This window comes from Pteropus medius, unplaced genomic scaffold, assembly GCF_902729225.1.
Source record: "Pteropus medius unplaced genomic scaffold, Ma_sr-lr_union100, whole genome shotgun sequence".
NCBI lineage: Eukaryota > Metazoa > Chordata > Mammalia > Chiroptera > Pteropodidae > Pteropus > Pteropus medius.
Genome location: NW_024343578.1, coordinates 1,936,588 through 1,960,970, shown reverse-complemented (window position 1 = coordinate 1,960,970; position 24,383 = coordinate 1,936,588). Strand labels below are relative to the sequence as shown.

At 43.4% G+C, this 24,383-nt stretch overlaps 1 protein-coding gene across 4 annotated transcripts in view; it reads left to right on the top strand.

The window, feature by feature from the left end:
• CACNA2D3 (calcium voltage-gated channel auxiliary subunit alpha2delta 3) overlaps positions 1-24,383 on the top strand; it is a 793,860-nt gene that overhangs the window by 415,413 nt on the left and 354,064 nt on the right. For all 4 annotated transcript variants that reach the window (XM_039867421.1, XM_039867422.1, XM_039867424.1 and 1 more), the window contains one exon: positions 6,406-6,519. In XM_039867421.1, coding sequence (XP_039723355.1) covers positions 6,406-6,519 — 114 coding nt within the window. The remainder of the gene's footprint in view (positions 1-6,405; positions 6,520-24,383) is intronic.

Genomic DNA, 24,383 nt, shown 5'->3' with positions numbered 1-24,383 from the left:
TGGCTGGACGCTACATAACTGTAGGAGGACAGGGACAATAACAGGAAGGCCATGAAGTTGTAAAGGTAGCTTGGGCCTGCAGTTAATATGTTAAAAATCAGAAAAATAGAAACCATTCTAGGTATTTCAAACAGTAGGAGTTTGATTCAGGGAATTGGTTGCACAGAGGATGAAAAAGCTGAGAAACCAAACAGGGAATGAAACAATCTATAGATTAGTGCCAACAGGAGGCAGCTCCTCTCTAGGGCAGGGGTACAACAGGAAGGGGGACTCTAGTAGAGCCTTTTCGCTGTGGCCACCCAGATGGGAAGAGGACCGTGGAGGAGGCTGCCCAGCAAGAGCTGGGATCACGTAGAGAAGGGCCTGTACTGTGGAAGCTAGCACCACGGAGGAGAAGCAGCCATGGCTAGAAAATGCCCATGCCCCTAAAACATAGAGAAAAGGACCAATTGCTTAGAAATACCTTGGCTTCTCCCTTGTGTCCTCCGGTAATCTCCTTCAGATGAACCCTGTCGGAACTGTTGGGGAGCCTGGGAAATGTGGTTTGCAGGAATGAAGCATGGGGTAAAGCTGAGAGCAAACAGACATGAAATGGAGCAACCACTGCATTGAGGTATTGCAGGAGCCGGGAGACCAGTTCGAAGTTCTGAAGCCTCACTGCACAGAGTCCCCAGGCTGCACTGTGAGGCCACCTCTTGTCAGTGTACAGGGGAGCATTCACTCAACATTGCATGGGTCATATGTAGTGGTCAGAATAGGAACAACTCGAGTTGTTCCTATTCAGCAACACTGGCCTCGCAAGCCAAGGGTAGACTGATTCTAGACTCGTTACCAATAACATCTACTGGTACCCAAAGGCCATTTGGGTCTCAGCCTTGAGCCAATGTCATGACTGCAAAGGAGAGAAAAATAAGGGAGAAAGGTGCCACAGCACTTCCCTCAGTATAAACCTGAGGTCATCCCCTCTCACCTCACTCCAACGGGCTGTCGGCTACAGATAATTAACATTTCTGTTAACACCTTCTTAATAATTTATAAACATAGCTATCCAAAGCAAAGGGCCAAGCTACACCTTTAAATTTTGATTTGAACCCTGGATAGGTACCTGTTCTCAGGGCTCGGAGACACTAAGCTCTGCGTCTCAGCAGGCTCTTTCTAGGGATTGATACTGAAAGAACTTGTCACAACTGGAAAAATTAGCTCTCTTTTTATCTCAAAAGCCTACAGTGACTAGAGCAGGGAGTGGCTACTCTGAGTTGGAGAGTCCCTTGTTTGCAAATCTGCCCGCAGTGAATTTGTTTTTCCCCTCCTTGGCACAGATGAGGAAGGAATGAGAGTTAGAAGATGCTTGTTATGTTGTTAAGTTTGTGGCCTCTGGAATCAGGCAGGCTGTGCCAAGAAGTTTGATTCTGTCTGTGGCCTTGAAAAAACTATACTCAATGTCACCTATATTTTTCTCTTCCATAAAATAGGGATAGGAATAGACCCAGAACTGGGCATGTAATTTATGATGCCCAGCGCAAAATGAAAATGCAGGCCCCTTTGTTTGAAAGTTACTGAGAATTTAAGGGAGTGCTGATAGCGTTAAATCAACTGTGAGGCCCCAAATAGCTCTGTACACCACACTCTTGAAGCCTGTCCTGGTAGACGGGGGTTGAGAATTCAGCAGGGTGAAGCAGTGTCTATCCCCTCTCTCAGCAGTGCTGAGTTGGATGGGAAGTGCCATCTGCGTGACCAGGGAGAAACTAGGCAGCTTCACGACTTGCTAGGCTGCCTGTGGTTTCTAGAAGCAACTTCTACTCTTGATATTTTTATCCTGCTCCCTGCCCAAGTCCTCAGAAATATCTGCTGTCCTGCATCTTCCCCTCTCTTCTTTTCCTTGCTCTGTACCATTTCTCTTCTCATCCCTTCTGCTTACCAGTTGTTCTCAGATACGCCTAAACCACAGTGTTTCCCTTTCCATGCCCAGTTGAATGCTGGATTGCGAAGATGCTCGCATGCAGGCACCGTGGTCAAGGTGGGGAGATGCACAATGCATATTAAAGGATTAGAAGTCCTGCAGTAAACAACCCTTTGCAAGTGTGTTTATGCCAGTACTCAAACTTATTGACCCGGGAACTCTTTATATCATTTCATAACCTCAGGATTAGAATCTTGTAAAAGTCACAGCTCAATGAGCATCCCTTCAGGCATAGTATCTCTGTATACTCTAAGAGGGTAGATTATACTCCCAACACTCCTAAGATCCAGAAAAATCACCAATATATGGTGGATTTTTTTCCCTTGAATCCTGATGAGAGAAGTAGTTTTGAATCAGGGAGACCTGGCATATACTTGCCTGCTCTGCCTTCTCCTGTAAAAACCCTCTGGAGCCTGGCCAATCAGAAAATGTAATGGGCCCAATGTAAATTCTGGAATGCAAGAAACAGAAGGAACAAAAAATGTTACAAAATGTCCCTGCTTGAGATTGGTTAACACTTGGCACCAAATTTTTTTTTTGTGCGTTTACCCCATAGAGAGAAACATTTCTATTCTATCTCTTGCCATTGGGCTTTTAAATAGCCAAACACTTTGAAAAGACACAGAGATGTTTAATCTCCCATGAAAATGAGGCATTAGCTATTTTCCACTTCACAATATGACCATTAAATGATAGAATTCTCTTACTCTGTATTAAACCTACCTTTGTAAAAAATAATCTTTTAAAACACAGAAATATACATATTCTCCCCCACCCCTTTCTCTCTCTCTCTCTCTCTCTCTCTCTTACTCTCTCTCATTTTCTCTCTCTCTCTCACACAAACACACACACTTGAAATTGTGATTGTGGCTGGAGCTTAGACTTTTTCAGAGGTTACTATAACTAAATGAAGTTGGTTCTGTTTTGCAATTACCTGCATTTCAGTTTCAGTATTTGCTCGGATGACTTAAAGGCTTGCAGTTATTGTACAAACAGCTTTGAAAGGAACATTCAAATCAACTTCTAAGGCCCTTCTGGCTATTGATCTCTGGTGCATTCATTAGATTCTGTAAGAACACAGAGCCAGTTTGCTACAGTAGTTAGCATCTACCTTGTCATGTGACAACTGCAATTATCTTTTTTGGCAATGAATATGATCTTTGCAGTGATTACCTTTTAAAAATTTTTCTTAGCCAATTAAATAAAATTCGGTGACATTTCAAAGACTGTTAATCACAACCAAATGCTTTAAATGTCAGGATGCATTGAAATGTTCACTGCTAACTGATGAATCACTGAGCTAATTGTAGTTCATCATCAGGCCCTTATCATTGTTATTATTATGGAAAACACTTTCATCACTCTTGCTATTCAATAAAAAAAGTTCTAGATAAATATGAAGAGATATTACTCATCAAAGCATTTGAATTTAATTGCATTCTGCAAAATTCTCCAACTGCAGATTGCTGCAGAGAATACCAAGGACCCAGCCAGAAAGGAAAGTGATGTTTTTAAATAAACAGCTCTGGGCAGCTCCTTCTTGTAGTCTGCATTATTCAGATATTGTCATTTACTCCTCTTCCTTGCCTTTTGTTTGGGAGAGTTTTTCTAGGATGTTTTCAAATGAGTTGCATGAACAACATCCCCAAGATGCCCTGATTTTTTCTCCTTGTGCAGCCTCCGTGACCTGAAGTATAGAAAACCTTTATTTAGAGGCCTGCTGCTGGGTTTATTCAGTAACTTGAAGGCTGTGTTGAATGCAGGCTCCCACAAACATCTTCAGAACAACCTGTTGATGAGACAAAGCTACAAGGCTGTTTTTTCCTCTTTAACAGCAGTAAGGAAGAAAATGCACTATGACAATAGAATCTTAGGAGCATCTCAGTGTGGCGAGGACAGAGTCATTTATTGTAACCATGAATTCTGGTTGCAGTTAGGTCTTTCAGGGTGGAGGAGAGGGAAGAGGCTTGGTTAACACCAGGTAAGAATCCTAATATTATAGTGCAGGATTGGTGTATGCAGCAAGGGGAAGATTTTAAGGTCAGAGTTCAAAGAGTCTTAGGGTATGAATTGTCCTTTGATGCTTTCTTTTGAGTTGATGGGTCTCTCGGGAAGTTCCTGGAATAAGCAATAAAGTTATTTGTAATTTTTATCTTCCTCAGCAAGAGTTTTCTGTAACAGTAAGTTATGTCAATAAAGACAGTAGAATAGTAGTTATGCACAAAGCTTTGTGGTATAATGGCTTTAGTTCTCAAGTATTTCTACCTACTAATTTGTGTTATGAACCATTTCTGCTCATTAATTCAAGGATCTCTGTCCAGTCTGAGTTGTAAGAGTAGCTGCCAGAGCCAGGCGAGGGAGGCCAGTGCCTAGGGATCAAAATTTAAGAAGCACTCACTTATTCTCAGGGTGATGGCCCTGGTGACTGTCAAGAGACCCTCGAACCCTGGAAAGATTGGAGAGGAAAAGGAAGGAGAAGTAAATGAACATTTGTGGAGCACTACCATGTATCACTATCTACTCAAGGACCTTCCTCTCATTATTGGGAGGCTGTAGAATATGCTGAATCTGGGAGTAGATTCTGGAGTTGGATGTCCTGGTTCAAATTCCAGCTATGACGGATAGTAACTGTGACCTTGGGAAAATTAGCTAATCTCCCTGTGCCTCAGTGTTCCTACCTGTAAAATGGAGATATGATAGTATCTGCTTTAGAGGCTAGTAAAGATTAAGTTGATATTTGTAGCCTAGTATATCATGAACATTTAACCTATGTTGTAGCAACCATGAAAATATGATATTCCCATCTTATACATGAAGAAAAAGACACTCTGAAAGAGAACTTACCTCCAGCACACAGTTTGTCGTGCTGTATGGGATTGAGAGCCTTCTACTATACCATGGTAACCCATGCATCTTTTGAATTGGCTTTGCTCTGTCCCAATATGGCCACAATGCAATTCATTCATTCCATGCATCCATCCATCCATCCATCCATCCATCCATCCATCCATCCATCCAGTTAATTATAGTATTCTCTCAAGTTATGGCAATTTCAAACTCCACATATGAATTCTAAGTGCTCACAGACTGACATTAAACTTCAACTTGAATGTTTTATCATCTCTCTGGTTCACTAGGAGGCAACAACAAATCCAAACTCAGCCTCCATCCTTCCCCAGTTTCACGGTCATGCTGGGCATGCTCTTACTCAGTGCCCAGCATGTACTGTTTTGTTTGCCCTCTTGAGAATGCCTTTCCCCTAGATATTCACCTCCTTCAGATATTACTCAAATGTCACCTTTTCAGTGAGGTCTTCACTGACTATTTTTTCCAAAGTGGCTCCCTCCCCATTTCCTATTCCTTTCCTCTGCTTTTGTCCCTCTTAGCATCACCATTATCAAACATACAATGTAACTTACTTATTTATTTTGGTTTATATCTATCCCCAAATATAGTATGAACTGCATAATGGAAGGGATTTTTTTGTATGTTACATTGCCAGCACTATGTGGTCACTTAGTAAATAATTTTAGAATAAATGAATAAACTTCATGGATTGTAATGGAGGGTGTTTCACTTTTGAAAGTTAAAGACTTTTTGCATGTTTCCCATGCCTTGGCATTGTTATGTAATTGTAGGGTTTTGAAAGGACATGATGTTGCTTTGAATTATAGCATTAATAATATTCATTAGAGAATTCTTCACCCTGATTCAAGGGAAGCACGTGAAGCTCTGGCAACTGCAATCTGGTCACCCTAGCTACCATTCATAAGGTCTGAGATTTTAAAAAATGTTATGTAAAACTGAAAGTTGAAAAAATTTAGGGTTTTGCACACTAATGGACTCAATCTTGAAATTTCAGCATACATAAACTGATACAAAATGTTATATGCTAAGAAATACATATTTAAAACAAACCTTAAAAAAAGGGTGCTTAAGCTTCTGTTCTAAATTGTCTCGTTCCTGACTTTATGCTCTACATGACTAAAACCTCCTTGATTTTTTTATATACAAGTTGTACCCATTAGACCCATTCAAACTAGACTCATTTAGATTTTGAAAGAGATGTGTCCTGGTACATATTCTGCTGCCCATATAGCATATTCCTAAAAGGTCTTTGTGCCAACTCCTTTGGGCTTGTATTCTGACGCGCTATACACACTTGAGGGCAAAAGAGATTATGTGTCTTAGAATCTCACTTTTCACCCTGTGTGTGTGCGTGTTTCAGAAATCCTTTCTCTGGTGTATATTTCATTCCAAGTTGTGATAGTAAATTTGGTGATCCATGTGTGGGGAAAGACTCATTGTGTCAGTTCTGTTTTGGTGATGCAGATGACCTCTCCTTTTGAGAGGCTTCCTAAGCCCAAGACCTTGTGCTTCTGAAGTCTCACGGATTTACAAAGTTCTCTGATGTGTTTTAATTTTGAACTTATTTCTTTCCACAGTTCAATCACACAGGACAAGGAAGCATCTGCAGTCAGGCCATCATGCTTATCACCGACGGGGCGGTGGACACCTATGATACAATCTTCGCAAAATACAATTGGCCAGATCGAAAGGTAAGTTGATGTTGATGCCAGCCATGAAGTGCACTGCATAGAGAATCTTTACTGTATTGCAACTTCCAGATTGTCCACAGATAAGTGCCCCACGTAAATTTAATCTCATAATGACCTATGGTTTCTCAGCCTTATGTTTTTGGTTCACCAAAATCGAATACTACGGCTTTTCTAAAGACATGTTCAGTGTGTTCGTTGAAAAGATTCATTGTGAAGTGTACTTGTCTGTTTTGGGCAGCGCTTCTCTTTGTTTTGTTTTTCCACAGAGCTAGAGTTGCTTGGTGGGTCCAGCATCCATAAAATGGCAAAGTCAGCCTTGGTGGCCCTGCAGCCATCTCCTTTATGTTTATGTGTTTCTACAGTTCCTCTTTGTACCCTCATCACCACCCAGAAGCTTCTCTCTATCCCTCCAGCACTGTCCTCTACTCTGGTCAAAGCTTGTTCCCTCTTTTGGTTACTTCTTTGCTTTCTTGGTTGACATTTATTTATCTTCTGAACCCATATGTTAGGTTATCAATAACGGATATTAATATTTTGGGTGCCTTTTGAGTGCCTTAACACAGCGGTTCCTCAAGATATTAGCCATTTTAAATTCCCTGGGAAGATCTTCTAAATTATGGGTACTTGGACCCTACTCTACACCTACAGAATCAAAATCTCTGGTGTGACTTTGTAATCCATGTTTTCCATGACTTTAGAACCCAGCTGCAGATGGGCAAGTGGTGATCACTATCTTACCTAAATGTTGAAATTTCAGCAGGAAAAAGAGGTCAGTCAAAGGCAGCACTAACCTGGGGGTATCACAAAGGTACTTGTCAGTCCCATGTGCCAGTGGCATCAGTCTGACTGTCTCTATAGGTGTGTGAGGCCATCCAGAACAAGTCCATCCCGCTTTTTCTACTTTATATATTTAATTTCTGGGAATTGGCACATACACTAGGCCAAAAGGAAATAGAAGACAAATGACAACTGTGCCCTCAGCTGTATCCAGAGAGCATGTACCTTGAGGGAATGTGAGATGCTATTCCATATTTTCTCAGTCATTCTTGGTCCCCATGTGTCTCTGATAACATAGGCATCTCACCTCACCTAGTGTGAGTCTGGTTTTTAAAGATACATACATTTTATACAACATGGTTTCCAAGAGGACACATGTTCCTTAGAAACGCCATCACTTCTGAGGCTGGAGAAAAAGCTAGATGTGCCGGACTTACTAAGAGAAGGTGGGACTCTGACATGGCACCTATCTAAGGGATATCTAGGAATAAATTTGGCTGAATGCAACTCCCACTGTAAGCACTCACTTAAGAACCTAACCCTGAACAAGATAGTTGTTCACTGTTGGACAGAGTGATTTTAGATATAGTATTTCAAGTGGTGATTTCCAGGGACAGAGAGGCCAGCGTTAATTCCTGATAAATGTATGTAATGTGAAGGGAGGAACATGCTTGGTAGATGTTCATGCCTGCAGCATATAGCACAGTGCTGGGCACATGGCCGGTACCTAATGCAAACCCTAGGGGTGATTGAGTGACTGGGGGGCTCGGGAGGGAGGCCACACAGTGCTATTAAACATGAGTAGGGTCATGGACATTTTACAGTCAAATAGAATGCTCACAGATGCCGTGACATCTCATGACACATCGAAGAATATTTTGAATTATTTAGGACCATCTTAAATAAAAGAAGAAAATGAAGAGGCCTTTTCATAAATAGTTCCATTAACACCAAATGTGTTATCACATGAGTCTGTATGTGCAGAATCACATCAATCCCTCCTGCTTGCTGATTCTCGATGGATAGCAGTTGCCCAGGAATATTTGTATTTAAACGTTCTGGCCTTACTTGCAGGGAGAGGCATGGGATGAGGTCTGCAGAGTCATAATTCTTCAGACAAAATACAAATTTCAACATATGTTTCCAAAGAAACAGTATTGACTTTAGGCCAGGTGCTTCCTTGGATTGATTGGAACCAGGGTCCTGGAAATTTCAACATTGCACAAAACAGTTTCATCTACTTATAAAGTATTATCAAGCAGAAGCAGATTTTCTGTAGTAATCATTTTTAATCATTTTCTATGATTAAAAATTAATAACAGGATCCTTTTCCTTTCTGCTCCATTCTGGAGCATTCCATAGCATTCATATGCATACATATATGCATATGTATATATATATATGTGTGTGTATACACACACACACACACACACACACACACACACACACACACATATACAGGTATATTCTCTTCTTGATGACTTCTCCGTGAAGGTGCATGTAATAAATGTGCATAAGACCACAATGTATTTAGCTCTGTGTTAAAGTGAAATGATGGGCAATGTCTAAGCAGTCATCTCTCTTCGTTATTTCGAATGTTAGATATTTAATAGAGAGTTTTGTCATGCCGTAGTTGGTAATCTTCCAGATTATAGAAACAGAAAATAGATTTAGAAGGATAAATGATCTTAAGGCTAGAAGCTGGTTCCTATAATACAGGCTTTCTCAAACCTGAGTGAGCATCAGCCATCTGGAGGGCTTATTCCAACGATCATTGCTTACTCCACTCCTAGTGTTTCTAACTCAGTAGGGGTTGGTGGGGCCTGAGAATGTGCATTTCTAACAAGTTCCCAGGTGATGGAGATGCTACCGGTGGGAGAACCACACCTGCCATAAAACACAGTCTAAAGAATAGAGTTCAGTTACTCTGTGGGCTCTGCCACTTTTGTTTCCCTCTGTTAACCTTTACAAGGACCTGTTCCCTCAGTCAAATCCAGTGCATAGGTGTATGTCTCTTGGTCCATACTTTGTTTAAAGTATAGCCAATTACCGATTGTCATTTAAAAATCTGGTTATAGTATATAAAATTTTAAAGTTTTAGTTTTCCTCATAAATAGATACACTTGGCACTTTGGAGCCAACATTCTCACATGACAAAAAATGACTGGAGCTGAGAAAGGGCTGCTTCCTTAGACGGCAGGTGCATGATCTATGTGGCCAAAACCCTCACCAGTCTGTCATTTCCTCTAAGCCCACTGCACTCGTATGCTTTACCTGCCCACTGGTATGGGGATCTGGATTAATAAGTACTTGCTATTTCACAAGGCATTTCTTTTATTACCCAGCCTTGGGAATTTGCTCCTTACTCTTAGGTCTGCCCTAAGATTTCCCTCTTCTCCACCAGGCCATCTTTTCTTTGTGCCCTAAACTTCAAACTCAGAATTATCATAAGGTAAGCATAGCTTGATGTCCAATACTATAATTACTTCTGGGCCTATCTTTCATCTTCATTGATTTGGTTAGTCCTTGAGACACATTCTGTACTCTGAACAGTCCCACCACCATGCACCATATCCCAGCCCTACTGAGAAACATGGCACAGACACCCTAGGGTAGTGTCACGATTCTTTTCCCCTGGTATTAACACCCTGTATAATCTCCTCACCGTGAGTGTGGGTGGGACCTGTGTGATCTGCTTCTCACTAACAGAATATGATAAAGGTGAGAGTACTTTGCAGATGTAATTGAGGTCTCAAGTCAGTTGATTTTAAGCTAATCAAAAGGGATATTAATGTGGGTGGGCCACATTTAATTGGAAACCCGTAAAAGAAGGACTGAACACGCCCTGAGGACAGAGAGACTTTCCTTGCCAGTTTAAAGAAGTGAGTGACTCTTCGAAGAAGCGCATGTGACAAGGACCTGAGGGCGTCCTCCAGCCAACAGTCAGCGTAAAGCTGGGCTCTCAGTCTTATAGCCACAAGGAAATGAACCGTGCCAACAATCTGAATGAGTAAGAGGCAGGGTCTTCCTTAGTCAGGCCATCAGATGAAAACAGAGCCCAGTCAGCACCTTGATTACAGCCTTGTGAGACTATGAACAGAAGACCTCGCTAAGCTGTACCCAGACTTTGGACCCAAAGAAAGTGTGACATAACAAATGTGTGTCGATTTAAGCTGCTGCATTTGTGGTAACATGTTATGCAGCAATAAAAAACGAATAGAATAAGCAAGGAGAAGGTAGAAAGGAATGGCAATCACTTATAGCAATACTATAAAACATCTGTAAACCTGGTGGCTTAAAATAACAATTTGTTATATCTTGCAGCCTGTGGGTTAAGTGGGTAGTGATTCTGCTCCACATGGTGTCAATGCGGTCTCTCATGAAGGTGCATGTAGCTGAAAGCTTGGCTAGGCTACCTTCCTTACAATGGCCTCTCTCTCCAGGTGATGTCTAATCCTCCCAGGACACACTGTGAGTCCTCTTTCCTCAGTACAATAACCTGAACTTCCTTACACTGTGGCAGCTGGGTTCCTAGAAAGTGGGAAAAGGAAGAAGTAGGGAACAGGTCAGAGGAGCACTTGCGGGCGTCATTTTTTAAAGCTATCTACTACCTAACCAAAGCTTTGCTCAAGGCAACTGCTTAATAAATCATTTTAAAATGGCTTGGAAGAAGGAATACATTATTGGTGATTTAACTATGAGTCTATGAAGGCAGCATCATGATTGCCTATGCAATGTGTCCCTTGCCATCATTTTATTTCTGAGAGCAGAAACAAGGAGCTATTTATTCATTTATTGGATGCCATTTACTTTTGCCTAATATCCATTGGTTTGTGGCTTAGCAGCAGCTCTTACACACTTGGAATAAAATATGAACTTCTCAGCATGAAAGGGACTCATTCCAGGATCTACTCAAGAAATAAAGCTGCCTACATTTAAATTAGAAAAATGGTCATACCTGCCATCTATGTAGTTGTTCTTCCCACTGAACTTAAAAAAGAGGTCATGGTATTATTTATCATCACTTCCCCTGATGCACAAGGCAGAGCGGATAGGTAAGAAACAGTAAATAAGTGGTTTAAAGAAAGGGTTGGCAAACTATGGCCTATGGGCCAAATCTGGCGCATTGCCTACTTTGTATGGCCTATGAGCTATAAATGATTTGCACATTTTTAAATGGTCCAAAAAAAAGGAGAAGTATATTTCATGACGTGAAAATTATATAAAATTCAAATTTTACTGTCCATAAATAAAGTGTTATTGTAACACAGCCATATCTGTTTGTTTATATGTTGTCTACTGTTGAACAGTTGTGACAGAGACTGTGTAGCCCACAAAGCCTGAAAAACTATTTGGCCTTTTAAGAATATGTTGGCCAACCCCTGATCTAAAGGAATCAATCAGAGTATTGTCGAAAGTCATTGAGATGCTCTTGGAATTCTATGTATTGATGGAATTTAGGATGGTAGTGGCAATTTCCCCCTACCTTCCCATTGCCTTTTCTACTTGAATAATCTCTAATAGCCACATAATAAGTGGTGAAGGGAGTAGGAGGCTCGATGGCAAATACTTCCCTTTATGCTGTGGGTTATCTCATCCTCAACATGTGGAGCCACCCCTTTGGCTTTTCTGCCATTAGTCCTCTCTGTCCTCTCCCTTCTCCTTCAGTGCTGCCCTTAGGACTGCGATACAGTGCATGGTGATGAGGTTGCAGAAGGAGAGCAAACTTGAGGCACCCAACCTGGGTCTGTACCCAGTGCCAGCAACACTGGATCTTCATAAATATTAGTCCTAACTGCCCCTGGAATCCTATTTGGTGGTAACATGGACACATGACAGAATGTCACAGGTTTCAGGTCACTGGAATAACAGAGGGGACACCCTGGAGAGAATCAGATTTCCACATTACCAAGACCCAGGAAATCAGACTCTCTCAATTCAGATACAGTGGCACCTATGGAACACGCCCATCACAGCGGAGTCAGAATCGAACTAGTCATGGATTCATAACTCTTATTTTGCATTATACAGTGACCCTTCTGTTCCTGTTAGATGTTCCTGTACTATCCTTCACTTGGGTCTGTGATGAGAAACACAGGTGACAGTAGAATGCTCAACATATACTTCTTTGATACAGAATCTGCCTCGACAAGAGAATGCTTTAAACTGGTTTCCTATACCTCAATATATAAAACAAAACTAACGAGAGCTATTCTTATTGAGTGCTGAGTGTCAAGCACTGTTCTAAATGCTTTACGTGTATTTAATTCACACAGAAACCCTATGAGGCAGATACTGTTATTACCTCCTGTTCACAGATGGGGAAACTGAAGCACCAAGAGGTTAACTGATTTAGGGTTTCATAACTGACTCAGGGTTTCATAACTAGTGTTTGGTGGAGCCGAAAAGACAGCCCAGCCATCGAATGCTGAGGCTGTACCCCTAATGGGATGCAGACATCTTGAGGGCAAAAGCTAAACAAAATGATCTTAGGTCTGAGAAAGAACTGTCATCCTGCACACACTGTCACCTGCACAATAAGTTCATTTCCTTGGCCTTCCCAACTCAAAGTGCTTGAGAGTCTGCAGAATGTCAGAGATTTGGGGATCTCAGGACCCATCAGGACTGCAGGTGGAGAGTAAGAGGAGGGCAGTTGTGCAGCCTCAGGATGAGGCTGTCTAGGTGTAAGTAAGTGGTTTCCTCTTCAGAGAGGACAAGAGGACTTCTAAGGTGAATACTATTTCAGTTATGTGTGTTCTGGGTTTTGTTACCAGTTATCTCTAGAATAAACGCGAGTCCGGTAGCTGTGATGCCCTGAGAGAGCCAACCGGGGCTCAGGGTCCTTGGAGGATCCTCAGTGGCCTGGTAGGAATGGGAAGGAAGGGATACGGCAAAGCAGCCCTTGGTCTGGGAATAAAGAGAAGGCCTTGATCTCCAAATGGTTTTGGGGCCTGGCTTTGAAGCACTTTTGCAGACACTGTTGAAAATCACTGTCCTTTGTGTCATCCGCATCTCCAAGAAGGGGCACTCTTGGGGGTTTTGCCCTAAGCCTCCCTCCCTCGGCCTAATGTGGAAGCTAAAGCCTCAAGCCTACCAAGTCCTGGAGGCCTCAGAGGTGCAGAAAAGCGATGGTTTGGGAAAGGTTAGGAACCCCTCCATCCTTTTTCCGTGGGGCGTGGGCCACTCAGGCAGCAGAGTTTCCGAGCACAGTTGGCGCTTATTCCCTTAAGAACCCAACTCTTAGTCTTAAGTAATTTGGAAGGAATTTTTTCTTCTTTCTTTTTTTCTTAAGGTACACTGTTTCCTTCTCTGACTTTCAAATGATGAAAGGGAACCAGTTAAGGCCAAACCGCTTGTAGGGGAGAGGGTCACAACCCATCCCCCTACTCTGCCTCTGTTTCTCACTTCATAGAACCAGATGAACATGGACGCTTGAGGACAGCAGGGGAAGTAGAGGGTGCAAGTAGCTATCTGGGGGCTAATTTATTCAACGAATTTTTATTGAGGACCCTCTATGTCCCAGGCCATTGTACCAGAGCCCAAGGGTATGGGGCTGACATAGCAGCTCCAAGGAGCTCCCAGAGAGCAGAAAGCAGATCACAAAAAAACAAGTGAAAAGGCCAATTAACTGGAAACCATAATAAATCTCTCGAAGGAGACAAGCAAAGGCCACACACTGAGAATGAGGTACCCAAGGGAGGCCTCTATGGGGAGAGCACATGTAAGTAAAAGAAGCTGAAGGTGGGGAAGAACAGAGGGAACAGTATTTTCAAAAGCCCTGAGGAGGAGAAGTGGGGCGTGTGTGAGGAGCTGGATGAGGAGCAGGCGGCTGGAGCCTGGTTGGTGAAGGCGCAGTGTCGTTGGGGAGGCTGGCAGGACAGGCAGGGTCCAGAGGCTCCTGAACAGGGAGACACATGAACTGATTGTTTTAGAAGCTCTTTGACTACTGTCAGGGAGTCAGTGTACCAGGCATGGACCTGGGCTGTTTTGTTGTTGATGCAGTTTTGTTGTTGATGCAGTTTTGTTGTTGATGTGCCTCAGCATAATTGATTTCAGTTGGGTGGGAGACTACGGAGTGGGCTCTTTTTTTTTTTTTTAATTTTCTGTCAATGCTCCAAGATTCTCCTGTTCCTTATTTCTGTTTTACTTCAGGGCTCAGTTGGGTGGTTACACTTCTCTGTCCCATCCCTCCCTTTCCTTCCCTCTCCCTCCATGACCAAAGTCACATTTTAGTCTGAAAGTTTTGGGTGAGTTTGTGTCATTGCTGTATTTTTTCCAGAGTGATAAATCCTAAAGCTGTCTTAGGAACACAGCAGGAACATTCATTTCTCGTGGTCAGTCAACAGTATGACAGGAAAAGGCATTTTCAGTCACGGCGGTGAGAGCTCTCACGCGGGCTCCCCTTGCTGCTGAAGGGAGAGTCGAAATGGTTCGCCGTCTCCCATTTTATTTTTAATTACTTCTGTTGGTATTAGACATCTTGTGACTCTGGCAAGAACATGATGAGACAAGTTAGGAACGAGGCTCACTGACGCATAGCTGCTGCCAGCCATTGAAATATCACTTCACGTCAGGGACTCAAGACAGCTTCATGGGCACCTCCCTTGCTGCTGCAAATGCTGTTTCTCTTCAGTGTGCTTGGCGTTGGGACTCGGCCTCGGCCTCGGCCTCTGCCCAGGCACTGCTGTCTTCCGAAGGCAGATGGGGGGACAATAGGCCCCTCACTGTCCTCCAGTAAATGGATATCAAAAGCCACTGTACAGAGAAGTCTTCTTGCCCCCATGCTAGGCACAGAGTCAAACACTTGCTTTCTCTCATTTGATTCTTAGCTCCGCCCTGTAGGTAGACACTCCTATTGACATTTTCTTCTTACAGGCGAGGGAACTCAGGCCCAGAGAGATTTAGTTACTTGCCCAGAGCCTACAGCTATGAAGCTGGGGGCTTTGATCTTTAGCCACATCAGACTCTCCATACCTGTGCTCTGCAACTGAGGGACGGAGGTAAAAAATGTTTCCTGAATCCCATTCTCTGCAGGCACGGCAGCTCATAGATCACACTTTGTGAGTTATGAGGGTTTTAGTGCCCCCTCCATGGCTTGGTTGGCAAAGACTGTCTCAGCTGAAGCACTCTGAGAAGTGCCACTGGGAATGGTTATGTCCCCAGTAGATCGTGCAGGGTCCAGTCAGGGGCAGAAATCTGCCAGTTTTTTTAATGAGAGAATTTAATATTAAGAATTGTTAACCAGAAAGGGCAAAAGGAGAAGTCTAGGGTATCATGGGAGTAGCAACTGCAAGAAACAGTTGCCACCCCTATGGCTGGTGTGGGAGGGCACATGAGGACCAGGGAAGGAAAGAAGTTATTAAAACTCAGAAGCTGAGAGGAGAGGACTTGGGGGGCTGCGTCTCAGACCTCGGAGGAGGACACTCTGGCTGAAAGATGCTGGGGTCTCTGAGCCCAGAAGAGGGTCCGGTGGGGCTGAGACCTAGGCTTTTGAGGAGAGAGTCTTGGGGTCTCTGAAAGGGTTGAAACTGTTTCTGTGAGTGTTGGGAAAACTACAAACTGGATTCATTCACTGCTACTGGAATGAACCATCCCTACCAGAGTGAAGAAGCCTTGCCAGAGTGATGGCACTGGGAACAAAAAGCCAACAGGCAACAAACAGGAGGGAGCAAGTCCCTTCTTCTTCCATCCTTGCAGCTTCCCCCTGGTGACCCTTGTAGCAGAGCCCTGCCAGAAAGAGCTGGCACAGAAGAAATGTGGTTAGCAGAGCCCCCAACCCCAGCCTTACAAAGCCTGGTGGGTCTGGTGCTGAGGCACATTAGCTTATTAGCTGGCACACCCAATAATAAGTGGAAGCCTGCTGAATATGTTCAGCACTATTTTGCAGGGTAATGACACGTCAAATTCTTATTTCCTGGGTTTTTATTTCTCTTGGACTGTTGAGTAGAGCTCTCGGGGAATGGGTAGGGGTAAAGAAGCGGTGCTGTCTAATGGAAAGAGGGTGGTGTCTGGATGCTGACAAATCTGTTTCCCCCCATTTGTAAAATGGGGCAAATTATACGCACCTTGCAATGCTGTTCAGAACTAAACATGATGATGTGCTACCAAGCTTAGTGCTGGGCACAGAGTGGGTGGAGTATATGATGCTGTGTCATCGGCATCATCAACGTGATTGCCAATCATTCACATAGCTGTTGTATTTAACTGTTACAGATAAAACGCAGTTGCACTGGATGAATTAAAGATGGTGTGGCAATATTTTTTCAGATGTGGAAAATAGAAAGTACTCTTTTATCCTTGAATGTAAATTAATCTTATGCAGTGTCTTGGTTGACTTATGAGATTAAAATATTCAGCTTCATTTTAAAAACATTTCCAGGCCTTTTCTTTTACCTGTTTCATGAATAGATATATATGCATCATCCTGTTTACCTGAACTTCTGGCACCTAGCAAAGTATACTGAGATCTATTTGACTACTCAGTATCATTAATTAACGATACATAAGAGCTAATGTTCCTCAATTCAGAGGAACAACCAGTCTGTATTAGTGAAATATGAGAAGGAGATTTGAAAAGCGGTGTTGCTTTTATATTAGGTATCACTTTTCTGGAGTGGTGGTCCAGCTTCAGACTGCCTGGGCGGGTGTCCAGCCTTTACCATTTCTGAGCTGTGTGTCTTTAGACAAGTGATGAAATCTCCCTGTGTTCAGTTTCTTCATCTAGGAAATGACAGGGTGGGAACAAGAACCATGCTGCCCTCGAAGGGTCATTGGGACAGATGAGTAGTGCCAGAGTCTAGCAAGTCCTTAGGGGCAGCAAGTGCTCAGTGAATGTTAGTGATGGAGCAGAGATTGTGGTCCGTGGGATCCTTGGCCAGGCTCAGCGGGTGCATCCACGCAAAGGTCCTCAGGCAGCCTGCACCTCTTTGAAACAGAAGAGCACACGACTTGGCAAACAGGTTTGGGGATGGGTGTGGCTGGTCGAGTGGGTTTATAAATGCTCAATTCTATTTTTCCCATTTCGCGAATATCATCTTAAGCTTTATTTATTAATTAATAGTTTATTTAGGTTTTTAACTTAATTTTTTATTGAGGTAGCGTTGGTTAATAACCTCTGTAAGTTTCAGGTGTACATTATAGTTCTGTATCTGTGTACACTATAGTGTTCATACCACCAAAAGTCTAGTTTCAGTCTTTCACCATGTGTTTGACCCCATTTACCCATTTCACCCTCCCCAACCTCTCCTCCCTTCTGGTAACCACCAATCTGTTTTCTGTATTTATGAGTTTGTTTTTGTTTTGTTTTCTCTTAAGCCGCCTTGAATTACTATGTTACCTCATTTGCTCCCTTCATAAAACTCCCTCCGTCGATGATTTGGTGGGAACCTGCACAACAACCTGTTTGCGAGGGGATATGGATTGTGAACTGGTTTGTCCAAGAAAATGGAGGGCTCTTCCAACTGGGACTCTGTGCCTCTGCTAACTGGAAACTGCCCCCATAGATTCATCATCTCACCTGGAGAGCTGTTGCCCATTTTCCTGTGTTTTCTTTGTATGATGGGCCAGTGAGGGGCACTTGGCAGGATGGAGAAGAGGGCAGAACACCCACTTGCTGTTGGGAAGGGCGCCCAGTGTGCCGGAGGCAGTGGCTCGTAGGCCTGGAAGCCAACTGTGCTTCTCCAGCCCCTGCCACTCTTACACCTGCACGTAAATTGGAATCAAATCACATTTCTTCCAAATTCTCAGTTTTGTTTAATCAGAAGTAGGCACTCTAAAGCTTGTTCTAGACATAGCAGCCAGACACTTTGGAAACTAAAGTAAAATTGTTCCAATGAACATCCAAACCTCTGCTGCCTCCCCACTCCATGCTGAGATTAGGGCGAAATTCCAAGAGAGGCTAACAGGGCCTGACCTGATGGGTGTCTGTTCATTCCAACCTATTCTCCTTCGCCCTCCCCTCCTGCCCTCTGCACAGCCCACTGCTTTTAGGCATGCTAGATACATGGCCACTATAGGAGGTCCGCAATTCCTGTTCCCTCTGCCTGGGACACTTTGCCCCAAATTTCTACATTGGCTCACTTCTCTCTTCCTTCAGGTCCTTGCCCAGACACTGCCTTTTCACTGAGATCTACCCTGACTGCCTGATTTAAAGTTACCCTCAGCCCTGACTTCCAGCAATCTTAGTTACTGCTTTCCTTCTAGCGACAGCATTTTTCATCTTGTAATATAGTAGACGAACATACCAAGGAAGTAAATTGTGTGTGTTGTCCCATCCATTGGAAGCATGACTCTGTGAGAGCAGGACGCAGTGTCTCTTGTCGATGTACCCCAAGTGCCCAATACTCGGCATGTGCTCGGGGAGCCCTATTGGAAGGAATGAGCGAAAGCTACTGAGCACTTAGCTGAGCACATTGCAAGCTTCATCTCATTTGTTCCTTGCAGCACTTTTATAGATGTTTATAGTACTTCCCTTTTATGGGTGAGGAAACCGACTTGAGAGCAGGCGAAGTAACTCAACTGCAAAGCCGTAGCTTTAACTTGCTCTCCAGCACCTGGCCATAGTCTGAGGCCCTGGAGTGTACAGAGCCTGCCTAGGGCTTCCCTGGCAAGCTTCCTTTGGAAGGCAGACAGTGCCCAGGGACTTGGTGAAAGGCTTCTAGGTAGTGGAATTTCCAGCAACTTGACGTCTTGGCAGCACTTAATTCAGTGCTGGTTGGTGACTGGTATCATTTTCTCCACAATGTTTATCTTCTCCAGTAGACCCAAGATCAGTTCCTATTTAGTTCTCCCCCACAGCCAAGTACTTGACACAGTGCTAGATGCATAGTAGGTGCTCAGGAAACATTTGTAGAAAGGAAGGAAGAACAAGTAGACTTAGTTAAGGCAAGGTTTCTGTACCCCTACAGTGATCCCTAACAGCCTTGTGTTTTTAGTGCTATATGCACAGAGGAATGACCTACCCTTTGAACTTGATCCCAAGAGCCCAACAGGAAGGATTCTCCAACCAAAACCAGACTCTGAGCCTTGTACCTCCTGGTACTTCATGCTTATTCCATGATGTTAGGTCTTCATCACAGAGGAGCCCTTTGCTTTTTTAGCTAACTTTGTTAGTGGAGAAATTACCTTTATACCTCATAAATGAAGCTCTTTCTTCCAGTAGATTTTGGGAAATCCGATATTCTCCAAAGGCTGACCCTTGTATTACCTCCTCAAACATCTGGGGATAAAACCTGAGGCTCCCAATGTTAAATGATGTTGGCCATCGACCTGCTATCCACCCAACTACCTTTACCTTAATCATTTCTATAAAACATATGAAGGGAGGAGATTTATAGGGCTTAGTGAATATGATCCATTACTTCGGCCCAGCGCTTTGGACCCTTCTCTCTGCTCAGAGCCTCCCACAAGAGCCTTTCTGCTCCTTCCCAAGATCTTCACATTAAAGTTGACTTTGGTTAGTTGTTCGCTATTCCATAATGTAATAAAGATTTGATCCTATCCTCTTTACTCCTTTGGGATTCCTATCTCAAAAACTAAACAGCTGATGGTGGTGACTAATGGGGCCTCTTTGGGGGAGACATGTATGAGATGCATGTTAACTGTCCAGCAGGAAGCCCACTGCCTGGCGTGCCTCACTGCAAAGCAAAGAGGCCCATGTGGAAATCCTCGCTGGAACACAAACCGAAAGTGAGATGTACAAGGATTAGCTAAATGGCTTCACGTCTCTTGGGGCCACGTCAGGCTCTGGAACGAATTTCCAAGGTTCCCTGTGATTTGGAGAGGGTTAATCTGGCTGGGGCAAGTGTCTGGTGCCTTTTGGGTCTGAAGCCTAAATATTTGACACTCCCAACCCTTGGTTTTATAAATCTGATTCTCAGAACTCATAGAAACTTTAGGGCTTTTAAGATTTAGATCATTTTAGTTTTACTTTTACATCATGGTATGTTTCTGTGCCTCAGTGGGACAGAGACAAAAAAATGTGATAGTGTTAGATTTTCAAAGAAGACTATTCCAGTTTAGACTAGAAATGAAAGGATATCTGTGTGAGCCAAAGAGATACTTACTAAAATATGTTTTCTCCTTGCAGAATAATTATCTTAACCCTCCTAAAAATACTGATCCTTTCCCTTCCTCTGGATTTAGGAAATGACTTGCTCTGATCTCTTCTCATTAAAAAAATTCTAGACCTCCTTCAAAAAAAATCCAGCGAGAGTTGTCTTAGGCTAGGGATCGACAACTGGCTCCCTGACATCAGAAGGGGATGGGGTGCAGGTTCTGGGGTGTGGTCTCTGCTTCTGTCTCTTCTGGGCAGAACACTTAAGAATTGCCTTGTTGTTGCCATAGATTCACTGAGGGTGTTAAAAATCAGACATAGGAGTCTCTCCAGGCCTTCAAGAAATTCTTAAAAGAGCAGGCGTATGGCTCACACAGACATCTTACAGTTTGAGTTCTGACTTGAACTGTGTTTTATATGTATATATTATATATATATTAGAAAATATAACACTATTTCTTCAGTGATGCATTCCCTGACTACCACTTCTCTTCCTGCTATTGGCTTTCATAGTACTTGCAATTTTCCTTACTGACATCATCAATTATCGTTAAATTAGATATTCATTTTGGGGTTTATTTGATTTACTCTTCGCACATTGTAAACTTCGTGAGAGTGGATGCCATGTCTTTCTTGGTCACCAGTGTATACCCAGCACTTGATATGTTGGCACAGAATCGCTACTTAATATGAGAGAGAAGGAGAGAGAGAAAGAGGGAATGTGTGTGTGTGACTGCAGACTGAACAGAGACCATGTGCCAGCAGGGCTGGAATAACTTTCGGGTAAGGGGCTTGACATCCCCCTCAAATGACTTACCTGTGATCCCTGGGAGGTAAATGAAGCATGTTGACCAAAACAAAGTCTAAAGCAAGTCTCCCCCAGTCCTGATAGAATAAATACTGTACATGGCATCCAACAGGGGTTAGGCACAATGCCAGAGAAATGTGAAAGGTTCAGGAAGTCCTCTTGGTTAGGAACAGCCAGGAGTTCCTTTAGGGTATTATTGGTGGCCCTCTCTGTCCCTCATCCTCCAAAGGCCCTCACCTCCTTCATGCCTTGACCCTATGTTGCTCCCTTAGCTTCAGGGCAGCGAGAGCATGTGTGCTGATCTTGCCCCGTGCCCCAAGGCGAGGAGCTTGCTGCACTTCTTTCCTGAAATCCAGTGCTGTCTGGGTCCATATGGCAGATGTGCTTGGTGGGATGTGTGAGAGTGCTTAGAAGAGACAGGAAAGGAATCTATTTTCTCAATGTTGATTTAGAAGAGGAGAACTACTAGGAGAAACCCAGTCAGACAGTCTTATTTTGAAGGACAGAGAGGCTCAATTCGATGCCCAACTTAGTCTTCGGCTATGTGACCTCAAACGAGCCACTCGATTTCTCTGAGCTTCTCATTTGTAAAATGGCCTGCCTGACTAATAGTAGTTCCTTCCTAGTTTTCTTGCAAGAACCATGAGAAAAGGCGTGTGGTAGTACCTGTGGTCCACAGAAACAGTGAGAGAAACGGGACAAAATTCTTGAGGAAGGAGAATGGAGTGAATGAAGCAGGGCCCCTGAAAAGACCTAGATGAAACTTGAGACCTGATAATGCAAAAGCATTTGAAAGGAGTCTTTCGGACCTTTCTGGAAGAATTCCTCTCTGCCTTTGCTGTGGCCAGTTTTTTCACTGACTTAATTTTAAAATATGCAGCTGTGACTGACTGCCATCTGTTCTCCCGTTGCCTCGATGACCTGCCTAGTTCATGTAGGAAGCTTTGTGGGCCATGATGTCTGTGAGCCAAAGAGAGGGTTGGTTTATTTTTAGGGACAGTGCAGGAACTCCTTTGTCCTCAGTTCCCTCGGCTGAGGGGCTAGTGTGGGTGGTGGTGTCTACCCCTCTCATCACCAGGCCTCTTGGAGTTACCTGTGTGGTGGTGGTTTGTCCTTCAAGGTGCTGAGACTTTGATCAACCTGTGGCAGAAGAGTTGTGTGAAATCCTTCCTGGATTTCTTTTTTTTAAAACACAAATGGGATCTGGAATTGATCCCAGATAATACATCTGCCTCTTAATTTCACTTCAGAGGGGCAGGATAACAAGAAAGGCGATGAAGACAACTAAATGCATTTATGATTTATGCCCCCTGTGATAAATCAATGGATGATTTCTCCCCAAAATGTGGTCACTGCCCAGCTAACTCATACCAGCTGACACATCTGTGAGATGCATAAGGGAAAGGGGGCTGAGCCCCCTCCTTGCCATGTGCACACCAGGCCTCAAACCCCATACCCCAAGGATGGGGATTTGGACATGTGAGAGACAGGGTCGTCGACACACAGGAAGATGGCGGCTTTACTGCCACCTTTTTTTCTCCTCAAGTCTGTGTTTTCCCTTCTTGTGGCCTGATGGTGCAGTTATGTTCAACCCGTCCTTGGTTCATCTCCAGCATTCCTTTCTGTGCTTGCCTTCATGTGTGGTGAGTTAGATTTTTCCATTCCCTAAAGGTGATTTGATCAGGCCAGTTCTCACCAGAGTCCCTCAAAGCAAGTGGGGAGAGTGGAAAATCACATTAACTCTTTCATTAACTCCAGCTGTCTGTGCCGAATCCAAGATGGCAAGGAGGTTTTGTCTTGAGGGCCAGCTCTGGGCCTCTGGAGGTGGCTTTCTGCAGTGCTCTCTTGGGAAGTGTTGCAAGGGCCCATCTGGCTCAAAAACAGGTTTATGACCAGTGAGCAAAGTCCTCCTTGCACAAGAAGCCAGTGGTGGCCCCCGTGCCACGTGTCAGTCATCCCTTTCCTTTGTGGTTTCTTAATGTCTTAAAGGCCCACCCTTGCCTTTCTGAGCTAGAAAAGCCATATCTACATCTTCCAAAATATTCTGTCATGAGAAATTTTCAAAAAACTATTGAACCATTTGTGGCTGCTTAGCAGTCACGTAGCATTTGGATTGCTTACTTCCTCACCATTTTTTAAGCATCATCTGAAGCTAATTTATCCAGGAGTAACTTGGGCTCTGGAGGGGAAAGTCACATTCGTTTAATAAGTTACCTGCGAATGAAACTGCCTGGTTGTGCTTCTCATTTTCCTCTTGTTGAAAAATGTCTTTGTTATTCCGTTTTTGCCTTTCTTTACATAAACTTGAGAAACTCGCTGGGATATGCTTTGAAGAGTTATGCAATGTCATTTTCCTCACTTTACTTTCTGGACAAAAAGGTCAAAGCCATTGCCTAGGCCTGCACTGGGAGGCAAGACCCCCTATAGATGGAAAAAGGCTGAGCAGGAGGGTCCTGAGGCTGGTGCTTTCTCTGTAAGGCCAGCAAGTTTGCTGGCGTTCATACTCAGAGTGAAAGTTCAGCAAGGCAAGATGGCTGGAGATGGAGGTACCAGCAACAGGCTGGAACATAGTGAAGCTTCAGCTGGAACCTCTATGCTGAAACCATATCACCCTGCTTCGTACAGACTATGTATAGGAAGGAAAAAATGATCTAGCTAATAAAGGTTGTTCATTGATGTCTCTGCTGATCCCTCACATTACCGTTGTCCCAGCCAGAAATAATATACCTGCAGCTGTGTTTCTGTAGGACAGCGGGGACATCTAATAATATATCAGCTGATCTAAGCTGCGTTTTCTCCAGTGATGCCCCAAGGGGAAGATATGTACTCCATCTTTATATTATCCAGTGGTTCTAATCAGAAACCATTGCTGTGGAAATGACTTGTCCTGTTTGCTCCCCTTCTAATAGGAAATCATAAATTAAAACAGAGCCTGATAGATTCTGCTTAATGCCAAATTGAAATCCTCACATATTTTGTTGGATATTACATAATTAGTTGACTTCTCAAAGGAGTTCTAATTATGCCTATGGAATAAGCTCAAGATAATGAAATGCATTCATCTCTTTGGCAAGCCGTCTGTTGTTTAGCACTGAGCTCCCAGTCAGTCCTCTGGGGTTCGCCTTCAAGCTCAACGAACAAAGCTTTATTTACAGCCACAGATTTTGGAAATGAAATACAAAGTTATTTTATGATGTACTTCTTTTTTATTCTCCCTAGGAAAAT